Source organism: Cyclopterus lumpus, chromosome 10 (genome assembly GCF_009769545.1).
Source record: "Cyclopterus lumpus isolate fCycLum1 chromosome 10, fCycLum1.pri, whole genome shotgun sequence".
In the NCBI taxonomy this organism is placed as follows: Eukaryota; Metazoa; Chordata; class Actinopteri; order Perciformes; family Cyclopteridae; genus Cyclopterus; species Cyclopterus lumpus.
The window spans coordinates 17,456,524-17,481,131 of record NC_046975.1 but is presented as its reverse complement, the minus strand read 5'-3'; the positions used below and the strand labels follow the sequence as shown (position 1 = coordinate 17,481,131).

Genomic DNA, 24,608 nt, shown 5'->3' with positions numbered 1-24,608 from the left:
CCGTGGTTATAATTGCGTTTCATATAATCATTTTGCTGCTTTATTGTCGACAAGAGTACAGTTTTCCTTGTCAAGTTAAGTTAAGCACATTCATCTCATGCACCCATTTGAAAAGTGTTCTTTTACAAAAACGAGGTTGTACATCCACACGCAACAGAGACCGACCATTATCAGTGCCGACTAGCTAATTACGGAGTCTCTCTGACTCGCTACTTGCCAAGAAGTGTGCAGCGAGTATGTCGCCGTCTATCCGACCATGTGTTTCATGGAAATGTCTAAGGCATTTCTTCTGCCCTCCCTCCATCCATAATTAACCTCCCTCCATTCATAATTCAGATGTGTTCTTCACACATCTTCTGGTGATATGACATTATTTTGCAGTGGCTAAACAGACATTGTGACGCCCCAGGTGCATGTGCATGCGTGGGTCTGCCTGACACACTTTTGACTGTCACGGCTCCACCCCGGCCACAAGTGCACGGTGGAAGACAAAGCTGCCACCGCTTCCTTCCTTTGTTACAACTGCAGGATGACTGTATCGGCTTATTCTTTTACATTGACGGTCTATATTTGTAGTTTCATTGTTTTCACATGGTCTGTGCCAGCAAACACACCTGTGCTTCCTGCCAGAGCTTACAGAGAACTCATAGCTTTTCATAGCATATTATGAGTAATAAGTTTGCCTTTTCATGGGCAGAAGAGTTGGAAAAATAGAACCACGAAGGGGGGAAATGAAAAGAAAGCGGAAGAGCAAAGAAAAGAAAGAAGGGGCTGCATGATTGTATCAGGTGACGCAGAGAGGTCACGAGAGAAACAAGCAGAGACTTAGAGAGAGGGGGACGGGGAATGAGAGTCTGCATCCCATTGCCCAAGCAGCACTCAATATTGTGTCCGGTCCTGAAGGATGTGACATATTTCTCCAGTCTTTGTTTGCTGCTTTAATCAGCTTACACATGTCCTGGATGGAAATTGAATTTGTCTGGAAGAGAGGAAGATACTATTGGCTCTACCACTGTCTCTTGTCGGTGTGTGTGTGTTTGTGTTTGTGTGTGTGTGTGTGTGTGTGTATGTGTGTGTGTGTGTCAGCGCAATTGCTTGTGAGTGTCCATTTCTGTTTGCGGGTATCTGTGCATGTGCACGTGTGTGAGTGTAGCCGCACCAGAGCCAACCAATTCATAACAGCAATGGATTGTGTTTCTCTCATACATCATTGTCAATGCAGCTCACCTCTGCAGCGCCAGCTTATTTAATGGCCACGACCTAAACTCAGTGTGTGCAAAAGACCCCCACTCCCCTTTTTCTACCCATTTGCCCTCTGGCATTTGGAAGTGTGTGTGTTGGTTACGTGTGTGTGTTGGTGTGAGTTTTTGTTCATTTACTTTTTGTGTGTATGCAGGGTTTATAGAGAATGCTTTTCAGTGTTGTTGAATGTTACACACGCAAGTAGATGTCAGTTGACACATTGAAGCAACCCATCTGGGATTTAACACATGACACATAACCCGCCATATGCTGCTTCACTGTGCTGTTGAGACAGTCGAGGATTGTACCCAACTTCATCTTGGGTTTAAGACGACTGTATATGAAGACACACTCCATTAATCTGTCCGTCTACTGCGGCTTTTGAACAGTCTGTGTGGCACAGCTAGACTTCCCTCTGTGGAGTTCATCCATCAACAGATCTCCACTTTATGGATAACATCTTTTTATTATTATTTTGAGCCAGTGCAATCTTTTTCTGCAGTTGAGATTGATCACAAATATCACAGAGTATGTTCCTGAATTGCAGCTGAGATTTTATATAGGTAAGTCTCGCACCTTTGAACTGCAGATTGTACTGGAGTGAGTCAAGCATTTTCAGAAAAGGAAGACCAAGATTATTCACCGTTTCCCATGATGCACACTCCCCCTGTCTTTTGTTCATGGAAGTAGGGTATGTCAAGAAAAAAAAAAAGGCCCCCCCAAGATTTAGTACGGATAAAAGACATCTTGTGGAAACATTTGGAAATAAAATATAGAAATCGCTTTTCATCAAAGAATATTTGAACACATATGTGTGATTCTTGCAAGTATCTTGTTACTATCCACAAAATGTTGCCATTACTGTAGTGTTCCACCCTGCAGCCACATTAACACACCCTCCAGAGTAGGTCACAGTGTCTCACAAATGCCTAAATACAGTACCTGCTCTTTTTAGGTCACTTCATTAGCTTGGGAGCGGTGTGCGTTTGGGGGGAAGGTTATAAGGCATTCTTGATTCAGATGCAAATGGGACAGTTATCAGCAGCCAGGACCTGATGAATAATGGGATGTACAAAACGCACGGCCCTGCATAAGGAAATGAAAGAGCGCCTCTTTTCTGCTCCACTGATTTCATTATAGACACTATTATTGGCTTAGAATGGCAACATCTATTATCTCGAGTCAGAATAGGACCATTTTTTTTCTTTTTTGATGCGGACAGACTTTTACTACTGTCAAACCTCATCAAATATTGCTGCCCCAGATAGGGCAACAGGCACAATGTTGAGTGCGGGAGCCTTCAGGCAGTGGTCAGATATAGGAACTGTTAATGTCTTTTTAGCCTTGAGATGGAGCTCTGCACTGATGACTCTAATTCATGGCTCTTGCTTGACTTTTTCAGTATCTGGTTATTATGCAGCAGCTATATGAAGGATAATTTGGTTTGTCTCTTTGACCAGTGTAAGCTGATTTAACTGCTTAAATAAGTGGTTATTTTTAATACATATATGGTTGTTATGCATTTTATTCATAAGGGTGTGGCAACATACTAAAACTGGTCCTGAAATGTTTCGTAGGTTTGTTATTTTTGGGAAGGAAAACCTATAAAGTAAATGCATTTTTTTAAGGTGTTTAGTTTGTGGAAGATATTTAATTCTTTTCGACAGCTCAACAACAATGACATAATACAACATGACATGACATTCGTTGTTCAATTCACAAAGCCTTTTTCAAGTGCAGTGTTGTACCACTGAATTTCTCCTGAATTGACTTTAATATAGGGACAAAAAAGTGAAAAGTAGATCATTTGGAGTGGAGGTCTAAGAATAGAAGTGAGCCTGTGGCATAGGGCAGAGGGAACAAGAAGGCTGTGAATAAGACTCACTGACTGTGTGATAACACTGTAACTAACCTCTTGGGATTTGTAACGTGTTTCTTTACCTTAGCTAATACTACCCTCTGACTTTCCCACATAATTATCATATATTTTCATTATGTCCTAATTGTATAGTGCTTTATAGTGAATAACCACAAAGTAGGTGATTCATGGATATGTAGGTGTATTGCAGTGTTTCAGTTACAGTTTAAACTGGGTCACAAAACCAAGATTATTAATAAGGACTGAGACTAAATTGATCGCTATGAGAAAATATATTACAATGGCATTCCAAGTGATGTTGGTGAAGTAGTGTTTCTTAGTGATCTTTAGAAATATTCTGTAAACATTAAACAATAATAACATATGATATACTCATTTTGAAGATTCTCTCAATCTGCCTTTATACATAATTTGTTGTGAGATCACCATAGGCACAAGGGTATGCGGGTACCATGAAAACAAATCCTAAATTGAGCATTGGTCTGAGGATTTCTAAGAACCCTTGTTTTAGATAACAGACAAAAGGTAGATCTTGGACAGTCTTGCCTTCCCTATATCCAAAATGACTGCCGTTCTACCCCAGAATCATATGATTACAATACACCTCAAGTCTAATCCCTAAATTACCCCACAATGATGGCAATCTGTCTTGCAACAAATGACTAAGCTGGCAAGGTGGCAGAGGAACAAAGTGGATAACAATATCTTTGCCAGCCAAGGCGTAGGACAGACACTTTTATCAGAGGGCCCCTGCATTTTGTGAAGTTAAGCAAATTTGTTCTGCTTTCAGTGAAGCACTGTGTAGTTTAGGTACCTTATAAAACGGTTTACGGGGACTCTTGCCAACCGGGAAAAACATTCTTTTCTTCACAAAAATATCTGGCTTTGGTTAGATTATGTCTGTTTCTATTCCTGAGCTCGGTGTGTTGGGGCTCAATTCGCCAGGCCCTTCACCTCTCACAGCTGAGCCTTAATCTGCATTTAACGGAGGCCCGGAAAAGACACAAGTGATTATCACAATGTTATGTGCACAGAAGCCTTTATTTAATAATTTGTTTTAATGTCTTTGACTCTTTTCTATGTGTCATCTGGATGACAGAGTAAGAGTTTTTTTTTTAAGAGGATAATAAATAGAGTATGGGGAGACAGGAGCTAATATTATTATCTGAGAATTCCCCATTTGATTGTCTTGTATTCATGTTTTTTATATATATATATTTTATATTTTGGTTTCTAAGACAAGAGTTTGATGTACATTGGATATAATTTAGTGAAACAAACAGTTAACAGGATCATCCTAGGGAAGCCACAAAGGAGTTCAGTTAATTGATCAGTTTGTATAATTCCAAACTAGGCAATCATGCAGCGCTACATGTTTTCTAATGCAACGTCCTGTTACCCGTGACAGTTATGCCTCTTTTCCATTTGTTCACAGCATGTTGAACCTTTAGTAGATTAAATACATTCCTTGCTGGAGCCGTGTTCTCCTCATTTCCCCTTTCCTTTACTGTCATAGTCAAGAAAACTTCAGGCACCTTCTCCCCAGCACACACACAGGCACACACCATCCCCTCTCCTCTGGTCGTGTATGTAGTCCAAATGATTGGATGAATAAGTTGTGCCATCCCATATGGTGGGCTGTCCTGCTGGATCTGATCACGGGAGTGAATGAAGGAGCCCGGGAGTCACCGCCGGTTTGTTCTGCCGCACTTGTCACGCTCTGCTAAGGCATACTTCCCTCTGTCCCTCCGTCCATCCTGCCAGCCAACAGACGCCGTGCCTTTTAAACTCTCTCGCCCTGTCTTTCACTGTCTCCCTTTCTCATGCACATCATAACTGCAATCTTTTTTGCATGACCTCCTCCCTTGCTCCTCCTGTTTCCTCCTCTTTCACACTCTCTCCTTCCCTTTCTTTTCTTTCTCTGCATACTCCTAAATGAGGTAAAAAGCTGCGCCCTGTTCTCTGACAGCCTAAACGTCAAGATGTTCCCCAAGCTATGCACTTCCTTCACAGTCAGCACCAACATCATTGTCATTTCTAAACATTGTATGCCAGCTCTGTAGGGTAATGGCTAATTTCTCCCACCACACGGCTCTTCATTAAAAGTTGATTTTCTGTCAAAATGTATCCCAATCAAATTAGCTGCAGCTACTTGAACAACTTTGGTTGCTCACTCTGATGCATCCATGGTTATATTTTTAATCAGTAAAGATGTTCATGTATTTGCTTGAGAAGAGCTAGTTTGATTTAAGTAAACAGTATGTGGTTAAATAACCAATAAAGCACAAGAGATGTCTTGATGTATGAAAGTAATAGACAAGATTGAGGGGTGAACTTTCCCCAGCGCATAATGGGGTTTACCTCCCAACTCCATTATTATTTTCATGGATCAGGACACCTCTTTATTGGGATAAACAACTGCCAATTACAAAAGAACATACAAAAGTAAATTGTGTTTAATTATCTGAGGACAAATAATAAGTTAGGAAAAAAAATATACATATATTAAAGAACGTCCATGTCTGACTTAAATACAGCTTGATAACATCATCAGCCTAAGTGCTGCCCACAAAGACACAGTTGAATAAACCATTTGACAAGGACAATGCCACTTCTAAAGTTTAAGAAGTTGGGAGGCCATTTAGGCACCAGAACATGACTTTGCCTCATTGTTAGTCACTACATCTGTGTGTCTTCTCTTCATCTTTTACTATTGACCGTGTGGTCTTTTGTTTGCTCAGGTGCAGCCGTCCGCACAAATTTGTACATATGCACACAAACAAATTATATTCTCAGGCGGAAATGATTGCTGAAGAATGGATGAGCACAGGACCCTTGGTGAGATTGTATCAATTTGGCTGCAGGGTGTGAGTGATGGTGAGCTGCTGGAGGTCATTGCTCAAGCTACTTTGATGTGGTGTTCAATATTAGGGAAATCAATCCAACAGGTTTTATCGCTGGACAAATGTAGATCTTTTGAGTGCTGGGTGTAAAAGTGGCCCCTTGGTCCAAGAGTATTACATTCCCAATAATATTAAATATTATTGGGAAATATTGGCAATATCTTCTTTTTCTCGATGCCTTCCAACCCTCCATAACCTTCTCTGGTGTTCTTTCCTTTATTTATGTTCCTTTCTTCGTCAGTGTTATTTTTCAGAAAAGGGAAAATCAATACACTTCCTCTCTCAGCCATGAGAAACGGCTGAGAAAGTAAACACTTAGAATAAGTCTACAGCGGTGTTTTCTGTTCGGATTCCAAGTTTCTGAAAGTGTGTATGCACATGCTCTTTGTCTAATTATCTACTTTTGTCATGTTGCCACAATGAAACCACTGGGTGCTGGAGTGGCTGATGTAAGAAGCATATTATTGCCATGGAATGCACTGGCCATAGTGTTAGCAGTGTCTAAATTACTGCTCTCTGAGGTACTGGCTGCTTTACTATCATTAGCACGGCTATTACATAGATTGGTGAAGGAAGGGTGCTGAGACCCCGGCAGGAGACCAGCTGACGAGTCCTCCGGCTGGCAGGGTCATTCAGGAAGTGAAGTCTATCCACCACACAAACACCCTTCTCTCACGATGTGTCCATTGAGACCTGGCTGCAGCCCACAGATTAGGTGTCTGTGTTTGTGGGGACCAAATATCCTCATGAAACATGAGAACATATTTTTACTTCTACCAACGTAATTTGGGTTAATAAGGAGTTATGAGAATTTCGGTATTGTTCGCGGAAGATTCGACTATTTATTCTATGTCCTCACAGACATAGAATAAATATGTTTGTATGTGTGTGTGAGGAAGAGAGGGAGGAGGAACAGAGTTTAAGGAAGGTCGGAGTTATTAGTCCAAAATCTCGCCTAGGGCCCCAAATGCCAGGCCTGGAGGCGGTGCGCAATCATTGGAACAAGACTGCTGCCACTTCTATCAAGTTATTTAACCTTTCATGAAAGAATAGTAATCCACTCTTTATGTCATCTTCTGTGACACAGCTATACACTCAGCGCTAATGAGACGTCTGCCTGTCACATGACTTAGTTAACGAAGGTAAAGTGTTCACTGATGCCATCCACTGCAGCCGGAATGGCATTTCACGGAAGCTCAGCAGAGGTATGAGTGATGCCTTTTAAGTATGTGTGTTTATGTGCATAAATGACAGAGAGAGAAAGATTTTTAAAAAAACATAAAAATAAGGCATGGCTCTGCATTTAGTTGATTACAGGGTGACTATGGTAGTGAGCCAGCAATGCTGCAACAAGCACAGTGCTTGGAGTGGAGAGGGTTCACATTGCCAATAACATGACATTTTCCACCAGCAATAATGCAGGCTTAATTCAGCTCTGAAGAGCATCTGGTGCAAATTGGACATTGTTGCTCCTTAGCATCACTGCATGAATGATAGGCGCTCTATTTATACCTCTCTCCAGTGTGGTAATGGTGTTGAGTCTGTTACCATGATGGACTGTTACTTACGTGAGATTAATGTAGATGGGGATTTACGTTAGACGTTTATGACAAGAACAGCCATGAAAGGAGAACGAGTGTGAGTCTGTACACACGTCTGCTCATGTACGTACACCTGACTTTGTTTTGGTCCATTTCTATGCGTGTGCATTTGGATGTACCTGTGCATGTGGTACCAAGGTGTGTGTCGCCGGGGGCCACTGAGGAGGAGCATGTTAACCAGAGGAGCAGCCGGTCCACCAGATGTTCGGTTCCCACTAGGTTTGTCACAAGTGGACCTTTACTTCTCTCCCTGCAGTACACACACACACACACACCTACACACACATACACACACATACACAGGATTTCAGCAGACTATACATAGCACATGCACTGCAACACAGAATGGAAAGCTACTTTATGCTGTTGCCAATGTAGATTTGCATACAATGAGAATCTTGTTCAAAGGGTTCTGAAGTGAAGAGCATGTAAACCCTCATGGTCTCAATGATAAGGATTTGCTTCCACCACCAACAGTGTTTTAGATCGTGTCCTTAGAAAATCTAAAACGTTTCTTCACAGCACTCAAGTGTCTATTGTTAATTGGTTCGACTGAGCATTTTCAAAGCCAAAAGCATTTTTCACATACTTATGGGATGTGAGGAATGTGCAGTGTTTTCAATAAGAAACTACCTCCACACACAGAACAGGGGTTTTGACAATCAATGCCATTTCCCATGCCACTGGTTTATTTGCTCCCCTGCGCCTGGTGTAGTGGGCTCATCCTCATCTTCATATACCATGGTTGGGTGCGTTTCACGGTGCCATGATCCTAGGTAGAGGATGTGGCCATTTGGAAATGTCATGAGAAAGGTCGAGACCATCATGGCGGCCCAGTTCAACAGGCTGATTTATGAGTTTCTAGCAAATGAAATATAGTAAGCGGCTAGTAGAACAAGCAGGCCCCTATAGCCACCCCAAAGGTCACCTAACTTAATTTCAATTATGCCTAGGGGAGGTCAGGAAAATATGTCACTGTTGGAAATAGTGCAGAGGAAATAGATTTACTTGGAATGACATTGTGTTTATGGGGATTAAGATGAGGCTAATGAATTGAAGAAGGTGTCCATGTTAGTGCAGTACTGATATACGAGTTTAGAAAAGATATGCCAAATTAAATAATCATTCTACCGGATTCCACATAGTGCACAAGGGCTGTATATTGTTTAATATTTACAGAGGGAGAAAAATGCAAGTCTCATGCTTTCTTTCGCTCCCTATCAATCACACTGAATTGTGCCTGCTCTGAATGCCATCAATTATTGCTTGCGGTTTGACACATGCAACACCAATTCTGATTAGCCAACAAATTCTCTGGAAATAGCAGCATTGTACAGAACAAAATGCTTGACATTTTTAATATTTAAGTCAAAGTTTACCACCAAACCCCGACTGCCTTCAACCCACTTCCCCATCACGACTTACATATGTGTCAAAAGCACCCCCACACAAAACGCTTCGAAATGAGTCACAAATTGCCAGCAAATGATTTCCTGCTCCGGGAGAATAACAGGGTCCCCATTCTGCCTTTGATTCAGGCTCTTTTTTCATCCCACCTTTGTTTACCCCTGCTGTCAAGCAGCCGCTCTACTGGAATCCCTATTGATAGCTGTCTGCCAGGGGGGCTGGGTGGATAAGTACCCCAGAGGGGGTATTGTGGTGTGTAGTTTCTGTCCGTACACTGTATGAGTGCATTAGAACATATGGCATTTTCTTTATATCTTATTAGTTTTTTTGTTGTTGTGTCCGTGCCACCGTGTTTCGTCTGAAAAAGTGTGGCGTCTTCATATATGCCAGCGAGTTACCAGGTGCGTGTGTAGCTCTGTCTGTCTGGGTTTGGTGCGCGTGTGTTTGTGTTTGTGCGTAGGCTTGTGTTTGTGTGTCTTGCGAGGTTGATGTGGCATGGAGGTCACTTCTGTCAAATCCAACGTCCGGGCCCATGCTGTGATGTGAAGGGCACTGTCAAGAGACAACCACGAGGCAGCACAGGTACAGCTGGCCTCAGTGCTCTTTTTCCTTTTTGGCACACACACTCACACACACACACACACACACACTCACAGGCAGGGACAAACATGCTTCGTGTAAACCGACACATGGTGGTGGGAAAGCCTCCCCGCCCCCCCAGGGAGAAAGCCCTAGGTTTATTCAGTTTCTTCAAAACAAACGTGACCACCTACTTGTTGACTATCTGTTTTCTGCTGACTAGCTCTGACATATTTGTGGCTGAACTGGAAGGATAGACACCCATACGCCACATACTGAGCTCTGCAAGGGTAAAGGTTGAGAAACAACCGTAACCTGTGGGTCAGATACTACAAATCAGATACTGCATGTCAGAATGGATGACCTCGTTAGAATCCAGTTGTGTTTGTAAGACTTGAAAATCTGCCAAAAAAAATGATGTTGATAATGTAAAACCAGTGTTACAGAAAATAGAGGTTGGCATCCTAGCAGTCTGTGAGTGGAATAAACTCCTCTGCATTTCTTCAGAAGTACATTATGTAGTCAAAGTGTGTGAGAAAAGAGCATTAGCATTGTGATGGAGTGATCAATTCAGTAGAACGGAAGAGTTATCAGAAAATCAGAATATATTACGCACAGTGTCCTGATAGAAAGTGAGATACAGCATGTGGATGGGTTGTGTACTTCTGAGTTCTGAACTTTGAGAAGTTTGCAATGAAAACATTCCTGTGATGTGTGGTGATCTGTTAGTTTGTTCTCACCTGAAAGAACCTCCTGAACTTGACCCACAATTGCAGCTGGCTAGAGGGTTAACGGCAGAGGAACGTGTGTATGTGTCTGTCTTTCAGACCGCAGCGGCGCGTGTCTACAAATATATCTCTCCCTTCACGTTTTGGTCAGTCTCTTTCTGTGGATGTTCTCAGGCTGTACCCCTCCAGTGTACACTATGTCCACACTGCGGGAGAGCAGCTCTGAAACTTTAATGCTAATTGATCCCAGTGAAGAAGCGTGGACACAGGTGTGTTGCCGCAGGCCCTGGCTCTGACATGGATGCCAAGGGATTCTGGGTAACCGAGGGGCTTACAGGGCCAAATCAGAAAGTACCACTAGCCGGGGCACAAGTGACCCAGTTTTCTTTAATCAGCACAGGTTTGATGTGCAATGTGTGTGCGCGTGTCAGTGTGTGCACGCACATCAGACAGAGAGAGGAAAAGTATGATGGGCCTTTCCAGCCAAATAGTACCAGAAAGTAAGGGCCCCAGGAACTAAATCTAGACTCAGTTAATTCAGTCAACTTAAATTTCCCATGAAGACTGCAAACGGTTAGGCTCATTAGACTGGTAGAATCTAAAGCAACCACTTGTTTGTTTGGCACGTGCTTTTAGCAAATGTTGAGACAACAGAAACACAACTGGATGGTTCCTGTGTCCCAATTGCAGGGGAAATTCCTATTTAGCCCCTGTGGTGAGGAGCGGCCAGAAGACACAATATACAATAAATATGTGCATGCACAAGTTTGAATCGTGTCCTGTATGTGTGTTGGTTTTTGAACAAATGTGATAATTGTGAGCCTCTAAGCCCCGGGAAAACCCACCAAATCAAACTCAAGCTGCTGTGTAACTCCCAGGTGTGTGTGTGTGTTGGTCTGGATAGAAAAGAGACTTTGCACTGACGCATGTGTGTGGATTAGGTGTGATCCCTTCTCATATTTTCAGTAGTATATCTTATTTTATGGTATTTCTGCCATGTAAATCTTATCAAAAACTAGCTAACAATAGCGCCACGTCGACAGAAGCCCAGGCATCTGGCGAACCACCGCTCTGAATGTTCAAACTGCTGTGAGCAACCTGTCTCCAGAAAGAGAGAAAATAAATGCGGAGGAGACTCAAGGAGTTTGTGTGTACTTGCGTGTCAGTGTTTGGGTTTGTGTGTGTGTGAAGGAGATGAGAGAGAGAGAGAGAGCGAGCGAGAGAAAGAAAGAAAAAAAAAAAAAAGAGGAGGGGGGCCAAATCGCATGTTGATAGCCTCATAAATCATGAAACAGATAGTGCTGTATCTTAACCAGTGTTGAGCCAGGTGATGGCCCGATGATGATCTGAATGTGACTCTGCGTCTCATATTTCAGCTACCGCCGATGACTTTGTTTCCTCACTTTGCTCAGAGATGGAGAAAGATAGAACGGAGGAGAGAGAGAGCGAGCGAGGAAAGAAATAACTTTGGCCGGTACAGGGCCCCATTAAAGTGTGATGAGTGACCTCAGTGAGGGGCTCTGTGTACAGCACTTTATTCAGGACTGATCACTTATTTATAGGTGTTGGAATTGTGTTGTTTGCTTGTTTTATTGAAAACCTTGTGGGTAAAGTGGCAGCAGGCCGCCTGGCATGTGAGCGCCACATCTCTAGAGGGCATCCCTGAAGAAAAATCTTCCTCCTTGATGAATAAGTGAAGGGGACAGATACATTTTTCATTCACACAGAATTCACTGTCGCCTAAGATGTCTAGTCTGTTGGTATGTGTTGTCAACCTGCAGGCAGTTAAAAAAACAAAAAATATAACCACCCTCAGACAATAGCACACATGCACAACACACACATGCGTGTGAGATCGTAATGTATTGATGTAATCGCATATAAATGCAAGAACACACACTATTCCCCATAAAAGTTGTGGACTATGTGGAGCTCTGATAGGCAATTATTGTCTGATGCTGTAAAAGAAGATAGATGCATTAGTATTTACACTTTCATAGGGCTGCAAGTGAGAGTATCAGTCTCTTAAGATCGTTTCACCTTTGTACATTTCAAAATGAAATTAATTTCCTGTGACAAGGGACAATAATCAAAAATATCATAAGAAACTGACCGGCTCGTGAAGATCAAGGTGAATTTCTAAGTCAAAATATACAAAAAGAGACAGTACGTCTTCATGTCCTGCGTCTACCACCTCGACTCTACGTCTTGTACACGGGAACTCACGATGACAATCACACGGGAGACGCACAAGCACAAACATGAAGGTAGAAAAGTATAGCCCATCACAGGAAGGGTTCCGGTGTTTTGTGTACACGAGGGAGCATCTCTCAGTATGAATGATTTAGCTTAAAAAAGAAAGTGAAAAGTCTTTCTGGAAGCACACCCATACTGCAACCCCCTCATGTGAACAGAAGAGAGCTTCCTCACGTGGCCAAATGGGTCTGGCATGGAGGGAGAGCAAGGCTACTTCCATGAGTTCCTCCACCACTCTCACTGCGCACTGGGACACATCAAAAAGGGAATTAATAAATAACACACAACATCATGTTTTATTAACCAGGCGGAAGGCATCCGTGGTGAGCGGTCCCAGAGAATCCTGAGATTGGAGGGCGGCTAGGATTGTTGAGGAGAACTTGTATCAGCCTTCGAACCAGTTGCAGGTTCTTTGAGGAAGTGTTCCTCAAAGAACCTGTGATGGTGACTTTGTAGTTACCTCTCAGTTATATTCCTGACTTCTACATGTAGATCTGATAGGAAGTGTAAGTCGATCAGTGGGTGTGTGTTACAGTACAGCGTGTTGGTGAAAAGCAGACGCAGAAATACTAATTTATTAATGTAATGTTCACAACAGTAACTCCCAGCTGACAATGTTTATATTACATGTTTGTACTTTATCATTTACATATTCATTCCTACATTTATTTGAAAACTCAGTCATCAAGACTTGCATTACGATACACGCCGCAACTAATATTTAGTTTTTTTTGTTATTGATTAATGTTTCATTACTCCACTATATCTTGACAGTGCAAAGTTGTTTACTGCTCTATTAATGCTCTGAATTCTAAATACACACGTAGAACCTTTAACTGTAAATTATTTGGTCCACAAAATATTTAAATATTGAAAAAGTCCCCCAAGCTCATTTTGTCAAAGCAAAACAGTCCAGATATTCAGAGATATTCAGAAACAAAGAGAAGCAGCACATGTTGACACATTTGAGTCACTGGAATCATCAAATGTTGTATATGCTTGTCCAAAAGGTTGTTGTTTTTTATCTTCTACATTTTCTTCAACTTATCATTTCAAAACTACAATATAGGGCAAAAGGAATAATACAAAAATAAAATAAAATAATTGACATTATTTATAGAGTGCTTTTCTCGTTTTACCACCCGAGCTTTTTGCACCACATGTCAACATTGACCCGTTCACACACACATACGCTGAGGTCAGAGGCTGCCATACAAGGCGCTACCTGCTCATCAGATTGCATTTAATTTGATCGTTCACACACATTCACGCACTGATGGCAAAGCCTTGGGGAGCATGTGGAGAAGAGGTGCTGGGGATTGAACCGTACGACCTGCTCTATATCCTGATCCTCAGCTGCATCCTATCCTCATGCACTTGGATTGATACGTGCACTGAAACTCTTCGTCAAACAACAACCACCTTTGGATGCTTATCTTCTTCACCTCCTATGTGGTTCTGACATAAATCCAACACTATTCCTAGAGATGGAGCTTTCGCTGTATTTTTGTCTACAGTGAGGGAGCTGTACTGCTTTCTGAACATGGCACAAACAGATGTTTGTTTCCATAACCCCCTTCTTGGAGTGAATACAGGATGTTTTTATAGCCTGTCTTGTTTTATAAGTATTAATACTGTCAGGAGGAGGCTGAGATTCAGCTCCTCAGGTATTATATCCACATCGGAGATGGATTAGTGTATGTGCGTGCGTGACCGTGAGTGTGTGCATGCATGAGTTTAGGTACGTCTCTGTATAATTGTGCGCATGTGCTGCCAAACTTATTTGTGTTTCTGAGAATGTGAGTCTGAGCATTATGCACCTGTGAGCGTGTGTGTGTGTGTGTGTGTGTGAGTGTGTGTGTGTGTGTGTGTGTGTGTGTGTGTGTGTGTGTGTGTGTGTGTGTGTGTGTGTGTGTGTGTGTGTGTGTGTGTGTGTGTGTGTGTGTGTGTGTGTGTGTGTGTGTGCGCACTGAAGGTGTCATTGTGCAGCCGAGGCCCTGTAAGCTGTCAGGCAGTGAGAGATGCTGCACCTCTAAAGGGCATGCTTTCTGGGCCTTCCCTGTCTATTATAAGCCCTGCAACACTCATCAAGGCTGGGGAAGTGCACCCTCATGTCCCTCAAGCAGCCACAGTGAAAAGCCACCATTCTAACTAGGAGAGCCCTTGCCTCTAAACTTCACATACCCTTGTCTTCCATTTTGACATGATAAACGCAAGCAGTAGTAATGAGGCGTCGGGGTTGTCAGGGCATCCATTTTGTTTTTCTCAAATCTGAGTGGAGGCGAAGAATCCTACCCTCTCACCATGTTTGAGAAACTGAGACCCGGTTCTCTTGGAGCTACAGCGCCCTTACTTCACCAGGTTATTCACTCACTAATTTAGACTCTTCCCCCCCCCCAATCTGAAATCATGTGTGGGGGTAAGGATTTATTTATTGCAACGAATACATTGCACAGAAGGCGTTTTTGAAGGCACTTAGAAGTGATGATTGTGGTGCTAGCGCTAAAGCTGAGATAGACTGCCAGCTCGCCAAAGATTGAGATGTGTCGCTATCTCGCCATCTGTAACAGTCATGCCTAGAGTCGTCAGAAGCAGATCACCTTGATATCAGCCTCATCGAATCTCCAGTTTGCCAAGCAAATAGAATAAAACAATCTATTGATCTTGCCCCACCTCCCTGTAAATCAACACAATCCATCTGTGTACATCAGACTATCTGGCTCTCTATCTTTTGTTGTCTGCAGGCAGGCATTCTTTTCTTTTCTTCTCTCTTCTTTTCCTCCTTCCTCCTCCCACATTTGTTTTGTGATCCATCAGCCTATTTACCTTATCATGCTGCCAAACCATCCATTTAGGCGCCCATCTGTCTGTCAAACTATATCTTAGCTTCCATTTGTCTAACTATCTCTCTGTTTACTCTTACACCTGTCAATCATGTGGCTTGCCTCGGCTGCCGCAGGTTCCAGCCGCACGTCTGGCTGACACTGTCGTTGACCTCGTCAGATCAGAAGACCGTTAAAGTAATTAGATAAAGTAATTAGATTCCTATCACCTCATCTGAGGTTTTTACACTGTATTAACAACAGCACAACATCATTATTATTATAAAATGATGTCAGTTGCCGGGTTGACATGAGGTTAAATGTATGAACAGAGGCTGTGAATTCTAGAAGGTTGACCTATTTCAACATGTGAAATGTTTGCGTAGTTTTTGTTATTATGTAAAATATTAAAGTGAAATTATTCTCACAGAACATGATCTGTGATCTAGATAGCTCCCTCCACAGAAATCAAACAGAAGCAGGTCACTGCTTTGGCTCGGTCCAGTTCAGATCAAGCCTCAGTGGAGCAAGCCAGGCACTGATGTCCATGTAGTCAGGGGTCTGGCCTCCCACGGTGCTCCAATCAGTCTTATAGGGTCAGTGACGGGCCCCCCTAGGCACCAGAGTGCCCTGGCCTGATGGATTACTCTCTGTGAAACACAGGCCTCTGCTACAGGCCCCATCTGTGCTCTCCGTGGTTCCTGCATGCCTTTTGGTCAAAGTCTTTGGCTGCTGGTGAAGCCCCAAACCAAAAGCTTCAGTCTAGGAGTGCAGTGGCAGCCACATGGTGACAGTGCCTGCCATATAAATGCAACGTCCTGGATTTGATTCCAGCTTCGGGACCCTTGTTGCATGTCGCTCAACCCCCCTTTCCAGTAGGCCTCTACGCTGTCATCTGTCCAACAAAGGTGAGAAAAGGACAGCAAATAATCTTTAAAAAGTTTTAGTCAAGTGTACACATTCTAACACTGCTGGTTGCCCTCCATGCATGAAGTAGACTCACGCAAATAGAGGCTTCGATTAAGATTAATTGATAAGTAGAGTAATAATCTGCAACTGTTTTGATACACAATTAATAGTTTGGCATTTTTCAAGGATGGTTCCAGGATGTCAAATGTTTTGTTTGGGTCTTAATTGAATATTATTTCCGTAATTTGATTGTTGGTCGCACAAAACAAGATATTTATTGTGACATTGAAGTTGAGAATATTGTCTCATAGTATCTGATGTTTAATTGAGCAAACAGTTCTCTATTAATCTAGAAAAGATAATCAACAGATTCAAGTTGACCTGTAGTGTACTTGCTTACCGTGCTGCAAACAGATCGGGTCCGGTCTACATCCAGGACATGATCAAACCGTACACCCCAGCTCGTTCACTTCGCTCGGCTTCTGCCAATCGGCTCGTAGCTCCTTCACTTCGAGCTAAACACTCAACAAAGTCACGACTGTTTGCTGTGCTGGCTCCTCATTGGTGGAACGAGCTCCCCATTGACATCAGGACAGCAGAAAGTCTCTACATCTTCCGTCGCAAACTAAAAACACATCTTTTTCGACTATACCTTGAATAGGGAAGGTAGAGCCGTAGTAGCACTCTAGTAGCACTTAAATGTCCCTTACCGATAGCACTTTGTAGTTTAGCACTTTAGTAGCACTTAAATGGCACTTACGGATAGTACTCTGTAGTTTAACAATATTGAAGAAATTGTACTTGCTTGATTCTTGTTGTTCTGAGTTTGGACTCGTGGTTGAATGCACTTATTGTAAGTCGCTTTGGATAAAAGCGTCAGCTAAATGACATGTAATGTAATGTAGTGTGAATGCTCCTGCTCATTATGCACATCATAATCCCACTAGGCCTCTAAGCTACACTGTATACTTGAGAAAGGAGATAATGTCAAAGTGAAAGTGTACTCAAACAACATGCAAACAGGTGGGCAGTGCTTGGAAGTTTCATGAATTTACTCTCAAGGATTTTAGTTATTTTTACCACAGTTACACGAGTTGAAGGCTGCCTTCTCAAACTTGACTGCTGAAAGGACAATCATGAATGGGAGTTTTGCCTCAGGCACTGATCGATAGCAAAAGTGTTTTCACATAACTGTTCATTTGGACTGTGTGCGCCTCCGCCGCATCCCAGAATGCAAAGAGTTATTGTTCCGTGACTGAGGAAGCAAGTCCAGCAGAGATATTTTGAAGGAGAGTTCTGAACCTGAGGGGCCCAATGAGGAATCTGTGCTACAGTGGTCTGTCAAGCTTGTTGTTTTCAATCAAAAGTCTAACAAAATGTTAGCCGAGCTTCAAAGAGAAATATGGATTTTTTTTATATTACCACACACACAGATTTACACAGCGTTACAAGAGCATATAGTACACACAGGTACACACGCAAAACCTGTTTTCTTCTCTCCTGCTGTGTTGTCCCTGCTAGACCTGTCAAATCGTACCCTCTGAGAAGATAAACTAGTACTTTTCTTCCCTCGTATTTGTATATGCAGTGATTTCCTTCTCTCCTGAAACTGAACATTTGGTGCCGAGGGGTAGTAAGTGAATATGTGCACATTATATGTTGTTTACATGTGGAAGCATGACAGAAAAATAGTCTGACAATAATAGCACTTTGAAGACAGATGGGCCTAGTTGCAATTTGGAGGAGGGGGGGCACCAAGAAAATCTGCCCTGATGCCATTTTTTTGAGTGACGGAGCACAGCCCAGTTTTTGTCAGAAAGAATTTGGAACTTAAATAGATTCCGGGGATTGAGAGAGAGAGTTGTTAAAGACTGTTTGGGAGGAGTGGGGCGGTGGGGTTGAATGGTTGTATTTACTATCTGGGTCAGTAACCAGTATTGCCAGGCATGCACATCACAGTACCCACTGAGATAGAGTGGTGATAGAAGCATGGAAAGATTAAACACGTCCCTGTGCTGTCAAAACTGATTGCATGTGGTACGACCACCCTGCTCTCTGCGAACCTCTACTCATTACCATTTATCTCAACAGACTGTCAGTTAAACTCACTTTGCTCCGAATGCGGTATACAAACTGTCAAGCAGGATGGTGAGCTCGTATACATGCATGCCGAATATCTGAATTCTTCAAGATTTCATGTTCATTTCAAGGTAATGTGTGTTGTCAGTGTTTAGATTGCTTCCTGTGCTTCCTGGGTCTTTAGGAATCACAAGTGGTCTGTGTCAGCAATGGGGAGAATCAAAAATCTATGAGTAAGGGAGGGCAAGGGAAAGACATTTAAAAAAGTGAGACAGTGTGGCACAGAAGGTTATGCTGCGTTCACACCAAACGCGTTACGAATATTTGCAACGCTTTACTCGCGTCAGTTTATTCGCCCAACAAGTTTGTGTTCATTCGCGTCCTTCTCAACCATTCACGAAAAGGGGGCGTGGCTTATCTCCGTGGCTTGTCTCCGTAAAAACAGTTAGAATTTCTGCCATCCACCACGGAAGAAATAACTAGTTCTGCTTAATACTTGTTGTGTATAAAACATCTAACGCCCTTGTATCTGGGTTCATAACATCATCCCTAGGCTTACACAGCTTGCCGAATTTTACGGACTACGTCTCGATAATTAGCGCTTCCAGCGCTAGTAAAGCAGCAGAAGCCCCAGGGGGGCGGAGCGTCTGAATGCTGATTGATAGCGTCCGGCGAATTTTTCAACTCCAAAGGTAATCCAAGGTATACCAATAAAAGATTTTTGTAAGTAGCAATATTTAAAATATTTCCTCATTACGATGTATATTTCTTATATTTTTTAAGAGATGGAAATTGTATTCAAATTTCAATTACAAAATTAATAACCAGAATATTAGTTTCTAAATGGTTCTTTTTTGAGAACCTAGATATTCTTCGCCCCCAAAAATACCGTAACCTATATGGTGCAGTAGCTGAGAGAGAGCATGTTTGACTTCTAATCCTTTAATTCTCCACTACGCACCAGTTTGTATTAATTTCAACTGCTTGTTATAAATTAATGAGTGACTTGTAGCATCTGATAGAAAAGGGTCACTGACATTCTTTCTTCTTTGAACCAGCATCCCCATTGTCCTTCCCCCGCTTTTTGTTTTTTTTCCTGCTCGATCTCCTCCTCTTAAATCACCTTTTCTTCAGTGACACTATTTTCCGCCTTCCCCCCCCTCCTCCTCTGGGGTGATCACTCTTACCAGTGAACGAGGGGCTGTGTTTGCCACAACTGTAGTTTTGCGATAGCTGGCCCATAACTTTCAGTGGGAAGAAATAGCTCCTCTCCCTCTGCATCCCATTTATACACCGTATCTTGTTTCTGTGTAGGGAGTTCCATTACTCTGTAGCTCGGAGGCTGGCAAAGGGAAAGGGGGAAGGGAGGTGCAGAAGATGAAAAGTAGTGATAGAAGGTTGCGGCTGTTGCTGTTGCTAATGCGGCAGACGCTTTCCCCTTCGACAGAGAAGCAAACACAACATGTTGATGCAAGCCAAGATTTAATCACCTTTATTATGTTTTATGTTATCAAAAATATGAAGTGCAGCGAGACTCTGAGTGTTAAATTAGACAAAGGCAGTGACATGTCAGAGGAGTAATGTCGTTGCTCGCTTTTTTTTTTTTTGCACAAAAGACAGTGAATGCATGATTTGCAAAGCTAATTCTAAAATAGATGGAGCTCCAGTCAAGCCTTATGATGCATCCTGTTTGCCTTCTGCAGCTATTTACACACATGATGGGTGATTATGTGAGCCTGACCTTGTTATTGTGGCCTTGATAAATGCCTGTACCATGTTTAGATGTGGGCCCAGGGTCTAACGCTACCCAGATGATATTTAACTAACGCAGCATAATCCCTCCAAAAGTCTTCCTGTGTACACTGGCCACTGAGAGGCAATTCCTCACAGTATCCCAATGCCGAAAGCGTTTGATAGATGACTGGCAGCTTTTCCTTCTTTTGCGGATCATGGAGCCTTATCATGATGCAATTCCGCGTAATTAGCCGAAGATGACAGTAACACAAAAGTCATTATGATATTTAATCTGTTTTGGGGAATCCACCAGGGAAACCGCGGCTCAATCGTAACATGACTAGACATCTCACTGGAGGCCCTCTAAACAGTCAGGAGAGGGTTGGAGTTAACTGCGCCGGCTTAAGCCCTCTGCCTTCGCTGTTTGGTAATCTTAGCGTCCTCCCCTCCTCCTATTACCCTTGTCTTCTTCAGAGCCGCTCCCTTGTTGCAGAGATCATCATGATATACATGCACAGATATGCGTGTATATGTGTGTGTTAGAGTGTATGTGTGTACGTGGGTGTGAGTGAGAGAGATCCTCAACGTGATGCATTGGGCTTCTTTTCTGTGTGCCACTTAATTAAAGACTTAAGCAACAATGTATTTGTGTGTGTGTGTGTGTGTGTACACGTATGTGTGTGTGTGCATGTGTGAGTGTGTGTATCAGTGACTTCCCCCTCCATCTGCCCACCCTCACTGAAATCCTCAGTGCATTTAGTAACATGTTTTAAGAAACGGTGCCAGCATTTAATTAGGATTTGGGATGCCAACATCTCCCAGCTGTAACATGGAATAACTCTTCTTTTAACAATGTATTCTCCCGTTCGTGTGCTTCTCTGTGTCGCGTCTACTTTAACTTGGAAAGATGGCGCAGCTGGGAGAACCAGGTAAAAAGAAGCCATCAAAACCATTGCGAGTAGAAATAGTTGCAATCAGTGCTGCAAATAACCGTAGAGTGTGTGTGTGGGGGGGAGGGGGGGGGTAGGTGTGTGGGTGCTTGAAGCGTTCAATTCAGTCAAGGCTAGTAGTAATGTTTGTCCCCCAGTACAAATGGCTGCTGTTTGTTCAATTGTTGTGATAGATTGATGTGGGGTAGGAAAAGATGGGCTTTTATGCACCTGAAGATAGGAACAGAAAAGTCTTTACGAGAAGCCAATAGCGCTCCATTCAAGGTTTCTGTGATGGCCGACGCATTTTGCTGGAAGTTTTTCCCCCCGTTTTACAAAAGTATTTGTCGAAAGCTCTCCCGTGTATTTAGGTAACCCCCAAACGGGCTCTTTTCGTTTGTCGTTCCACAGAAAGCGGCCCTGCTCTTCCCGTTTTGTCGGGTTTCCACAAGTGGTCACACATTAGCGCGACATTGTTTTCAGTTTACACAGCACACAAATGGCTGCCTCTTCAGATGAAAAAGACAACAACACCAAGTCCTCTTGCTGAACGCACGCTTGTCATAGACGTATCAATACGCCTGTACGTTGAATCAACACCAGGGTTAACTGAGTGCGCTGCATTGTTGCAGAGAGCTGATGGCAAGTCTTGGCTGCTTATGGTTTTTCTGTAATGAAATCCTTTCCCGCAAACCACAGAGTGTTCAATAAAAATGAAAAACTGTTTCGAAAGGTTGATTTAATGGTGGGTATTCTGTATATAATGTGTGTATATCTTGCTGCGCCTGACTGGGAAAATATTCTAGTGCAGCCTGTATTCAAACACCAATAGATTGTTATAGATCTGTTTGTGGATTGTTCCAGTTGTTTAAGATTTCACTTGTCTCCCAATTCTTTCATGGCCTTTGTATTATTTTCTTTCATCCTTTCTACTGTCTGTTCCCATCCTGTTTACAGTACAATGTAGCTTAAGATGTTTTTCATGCTCCTCTGATAGGCTGAGGGCTAAAGGGGACTGCTTGCCCAGAAGTTAGGTTACAGCAATTGTGCTTGCAAATGATTGTCAGGGATGGATAGTGTTGGATCTACTTTTTTCTTTCGATTCTGTCCTCGTTCTTTTGGTTGTGTACTATGAATGATTGTTTTGGAAAGAGGAAGGTTGTTTGAGTCCTGTTTTGAGACCGAAGCACAACCTGTGCATGTGAAAAAGGAGTGTGTGGGTAAGTCGTGGTGATGTTTTTGGACACGCTGCCAGAACATGTTAGCTTTAACAATCACCTGAATAATAACATATGTTAAACTAAAAGAATCAGATAACACAGAACCTTCCATCTGTTTTTTCTTTTTAAAACATCTCTATCTGTCTTCCTCTCTCTCTCTCTTTCTGTACCACCCTTCCCTCTTCCCTCCTCTCTCCTCCTGTGCACCATCTGCATGATGCTTTGTTTCTAATCTGAAGGAGGGCTTTCTGTTCTACATTGTGATAGTGTGTGTGTGTGTGTGTGTGTGTGTGTGTGTGTGTGTGTGTGTGTGTGTGTGTGTGTGTGTGTGTGTGTGTGTGTGTGTGTGTGTGTGTGTGTGTGTGTGTGTGTGTGTGTACACATGATTGTGTATGTGTTCTAGCCATCACAGTCACTCTCAGCTCATTACCTGACATGATGGATGGAGCGAAAGCCATTAAACAACGCCTAGCCCGGGATGCCTGGCACCCTACAGCTGGCACTGAGTAATGGGCACCGTGGTGGTGGCACGCTTGGAAACACCAGGCGTGGGTGTGCCTGCAGCCATCGACATTGCTATGCTTCCTGGTCCTGTCCAGCCCCACCTGCCACCTGGCTGCCCGGCGGATGCCATGGGCATTTTTGGGCAGACATGGTTGGAAAGCATGGGAGGCAGGGTGTGTAAACAGGGAAAGCCCAAAGTTCTTCCCGACCACTAACCACTAATTAGGCACAAGCACACAACACCAACACGTCTCGCAGTCCTATAATATGCTGCTTCTGAGTGGAGTGGAGGGGCCCTGGAGTGAGGGCCGAGATCAGGAGCTGAATGGAGTTGCTATCACACCAAACACAAGCACCTCGACTCCATCAGCTTCTTCTGTGACTGCGGCCTCACTGCTGCCCTCCAACTGCCCAACTGTTCTCAGCTCCTCCTCCATCTCTTTTCTCCGTCTCCTTTACTTTTCTCTATACAGTCTTTCATTCAGTTGAGCTCGGGATCAGTATGACGACACTTTCTCGGTTCTGATTCTCTGTTGTTTCTCTCTTTCTTTCTTTTTTTCTCAGACAACCGTCGCGCAGTCCTGGAAAGGTCTCGTTCGCGCCACAACGCAAATCACCAAGCTCGATGATCGCCCACGCCGACCACAAGACGCTAGATGAGTGCCAAAGAGGCCAAAGAGGTGGAGACCTGGATGGCGTCTAAAGGAGGGACAGAGCACCCGTCTCTGTAGCGCGCACTCACTCATACACCCAACTGTGGAACAAAAGAATACCGAAAGAATCCACAGAGAATGCATCTCCACTACATCATTTACAGACATTTCATTTTTTTTTATTTTCATGCCGTTCATCTGATGCCTTACATATTTATTCAACACTTTCACTCTAAATGTTCATGTACTCTCTCGATGGTTTTGATTTATACAAACAAATCAACAAAACATATTTTTAGGGGTGCTAGTGTTTTTAAAGAAAAGGTTTGCTGTGCTTGGAAATCCATTTTGAGTCGTGTCGGTCTCAACTTCTTCTCATCCTTTTTTTTTTTTTTTTAAAACAAAATACTACAGTTCACAGACAGATTTGACATGAAACATCAAGTGTTTTGAAAATAAACATTATGTCAAGAAGGACTGCTCCATAGTGTAGGCTTATCGTCCTGAAACAACATACCACACAGTACATTCAGCAACGGGGCCGAGAACATGACGCTTCCTTCAACAAGCCTGTTACTTAAAATGTTTAGTTTTTTTCTGTCAATCTCTCCTTCAACCAACATCAAGACAATTTTACGAGCAAATGCACAAAGAGGCTATCTGAATATTTTTCTCATTACATATTCCACATAATACCACAAGAGCTGGCCCGCCTGCGCCAATATTTCAGAGCATGTTGACTCATGGAGCTTGAAACTGTAATCTCCATTTTGACAGGATGCATTTTATTTTTAGTTGTGTAATATCTGACCAATGCCTCCAGCTGCTGATCTCTGTCCCAAGGTCGCTTTTGCTGTTAACATGAGAGACTGACACATTTCTAAATGCATATAACTGCCGAGAGGAGCTAACACGCCCCTTTGACATTTCACACACAGGTTTTAGTGGGGGATGTTTATTGTGCTTTAATATGAATCCATCTCAATCCGTATTTTATATATATATATATGTATATATATGTATGTATATATATGTATGTATATATATGTATGTATATATATATATGTATATGTATATATATATATGTATATGTATATGTGTATATATATATATATATATATATATATATATATGAAAATAATTCATGACATGACATTGTTTGG

At 42.7% G+C, this 24,608-nt stretch overlaps 1 protein-coding gene across 1 annotated transcript in view; it reads left to right on the top strand.

Annotated features, from left to right (window-relative positions):
* The window catches only part of diaph2 (diaphanous-related formin 2), a 347,468-nt gene extending 323,549 nt beyond the window's left edge, over window positions 1-23,919 (top strand). Inside the window, 1 exon segment of the mRNA XM_034542988.1 lies at window positions 23,357-23,919. Within this exon segment, the coding sequence (XP_034398879.1) occupies window positions 23,357-23,421 (65 nt within the window). The 3' untranslated portion in view covers window positions 23,422-23,919.
* The last annotated feature ends 689 nt before the right edge of the window (window positions 23,920-24,608 follow it).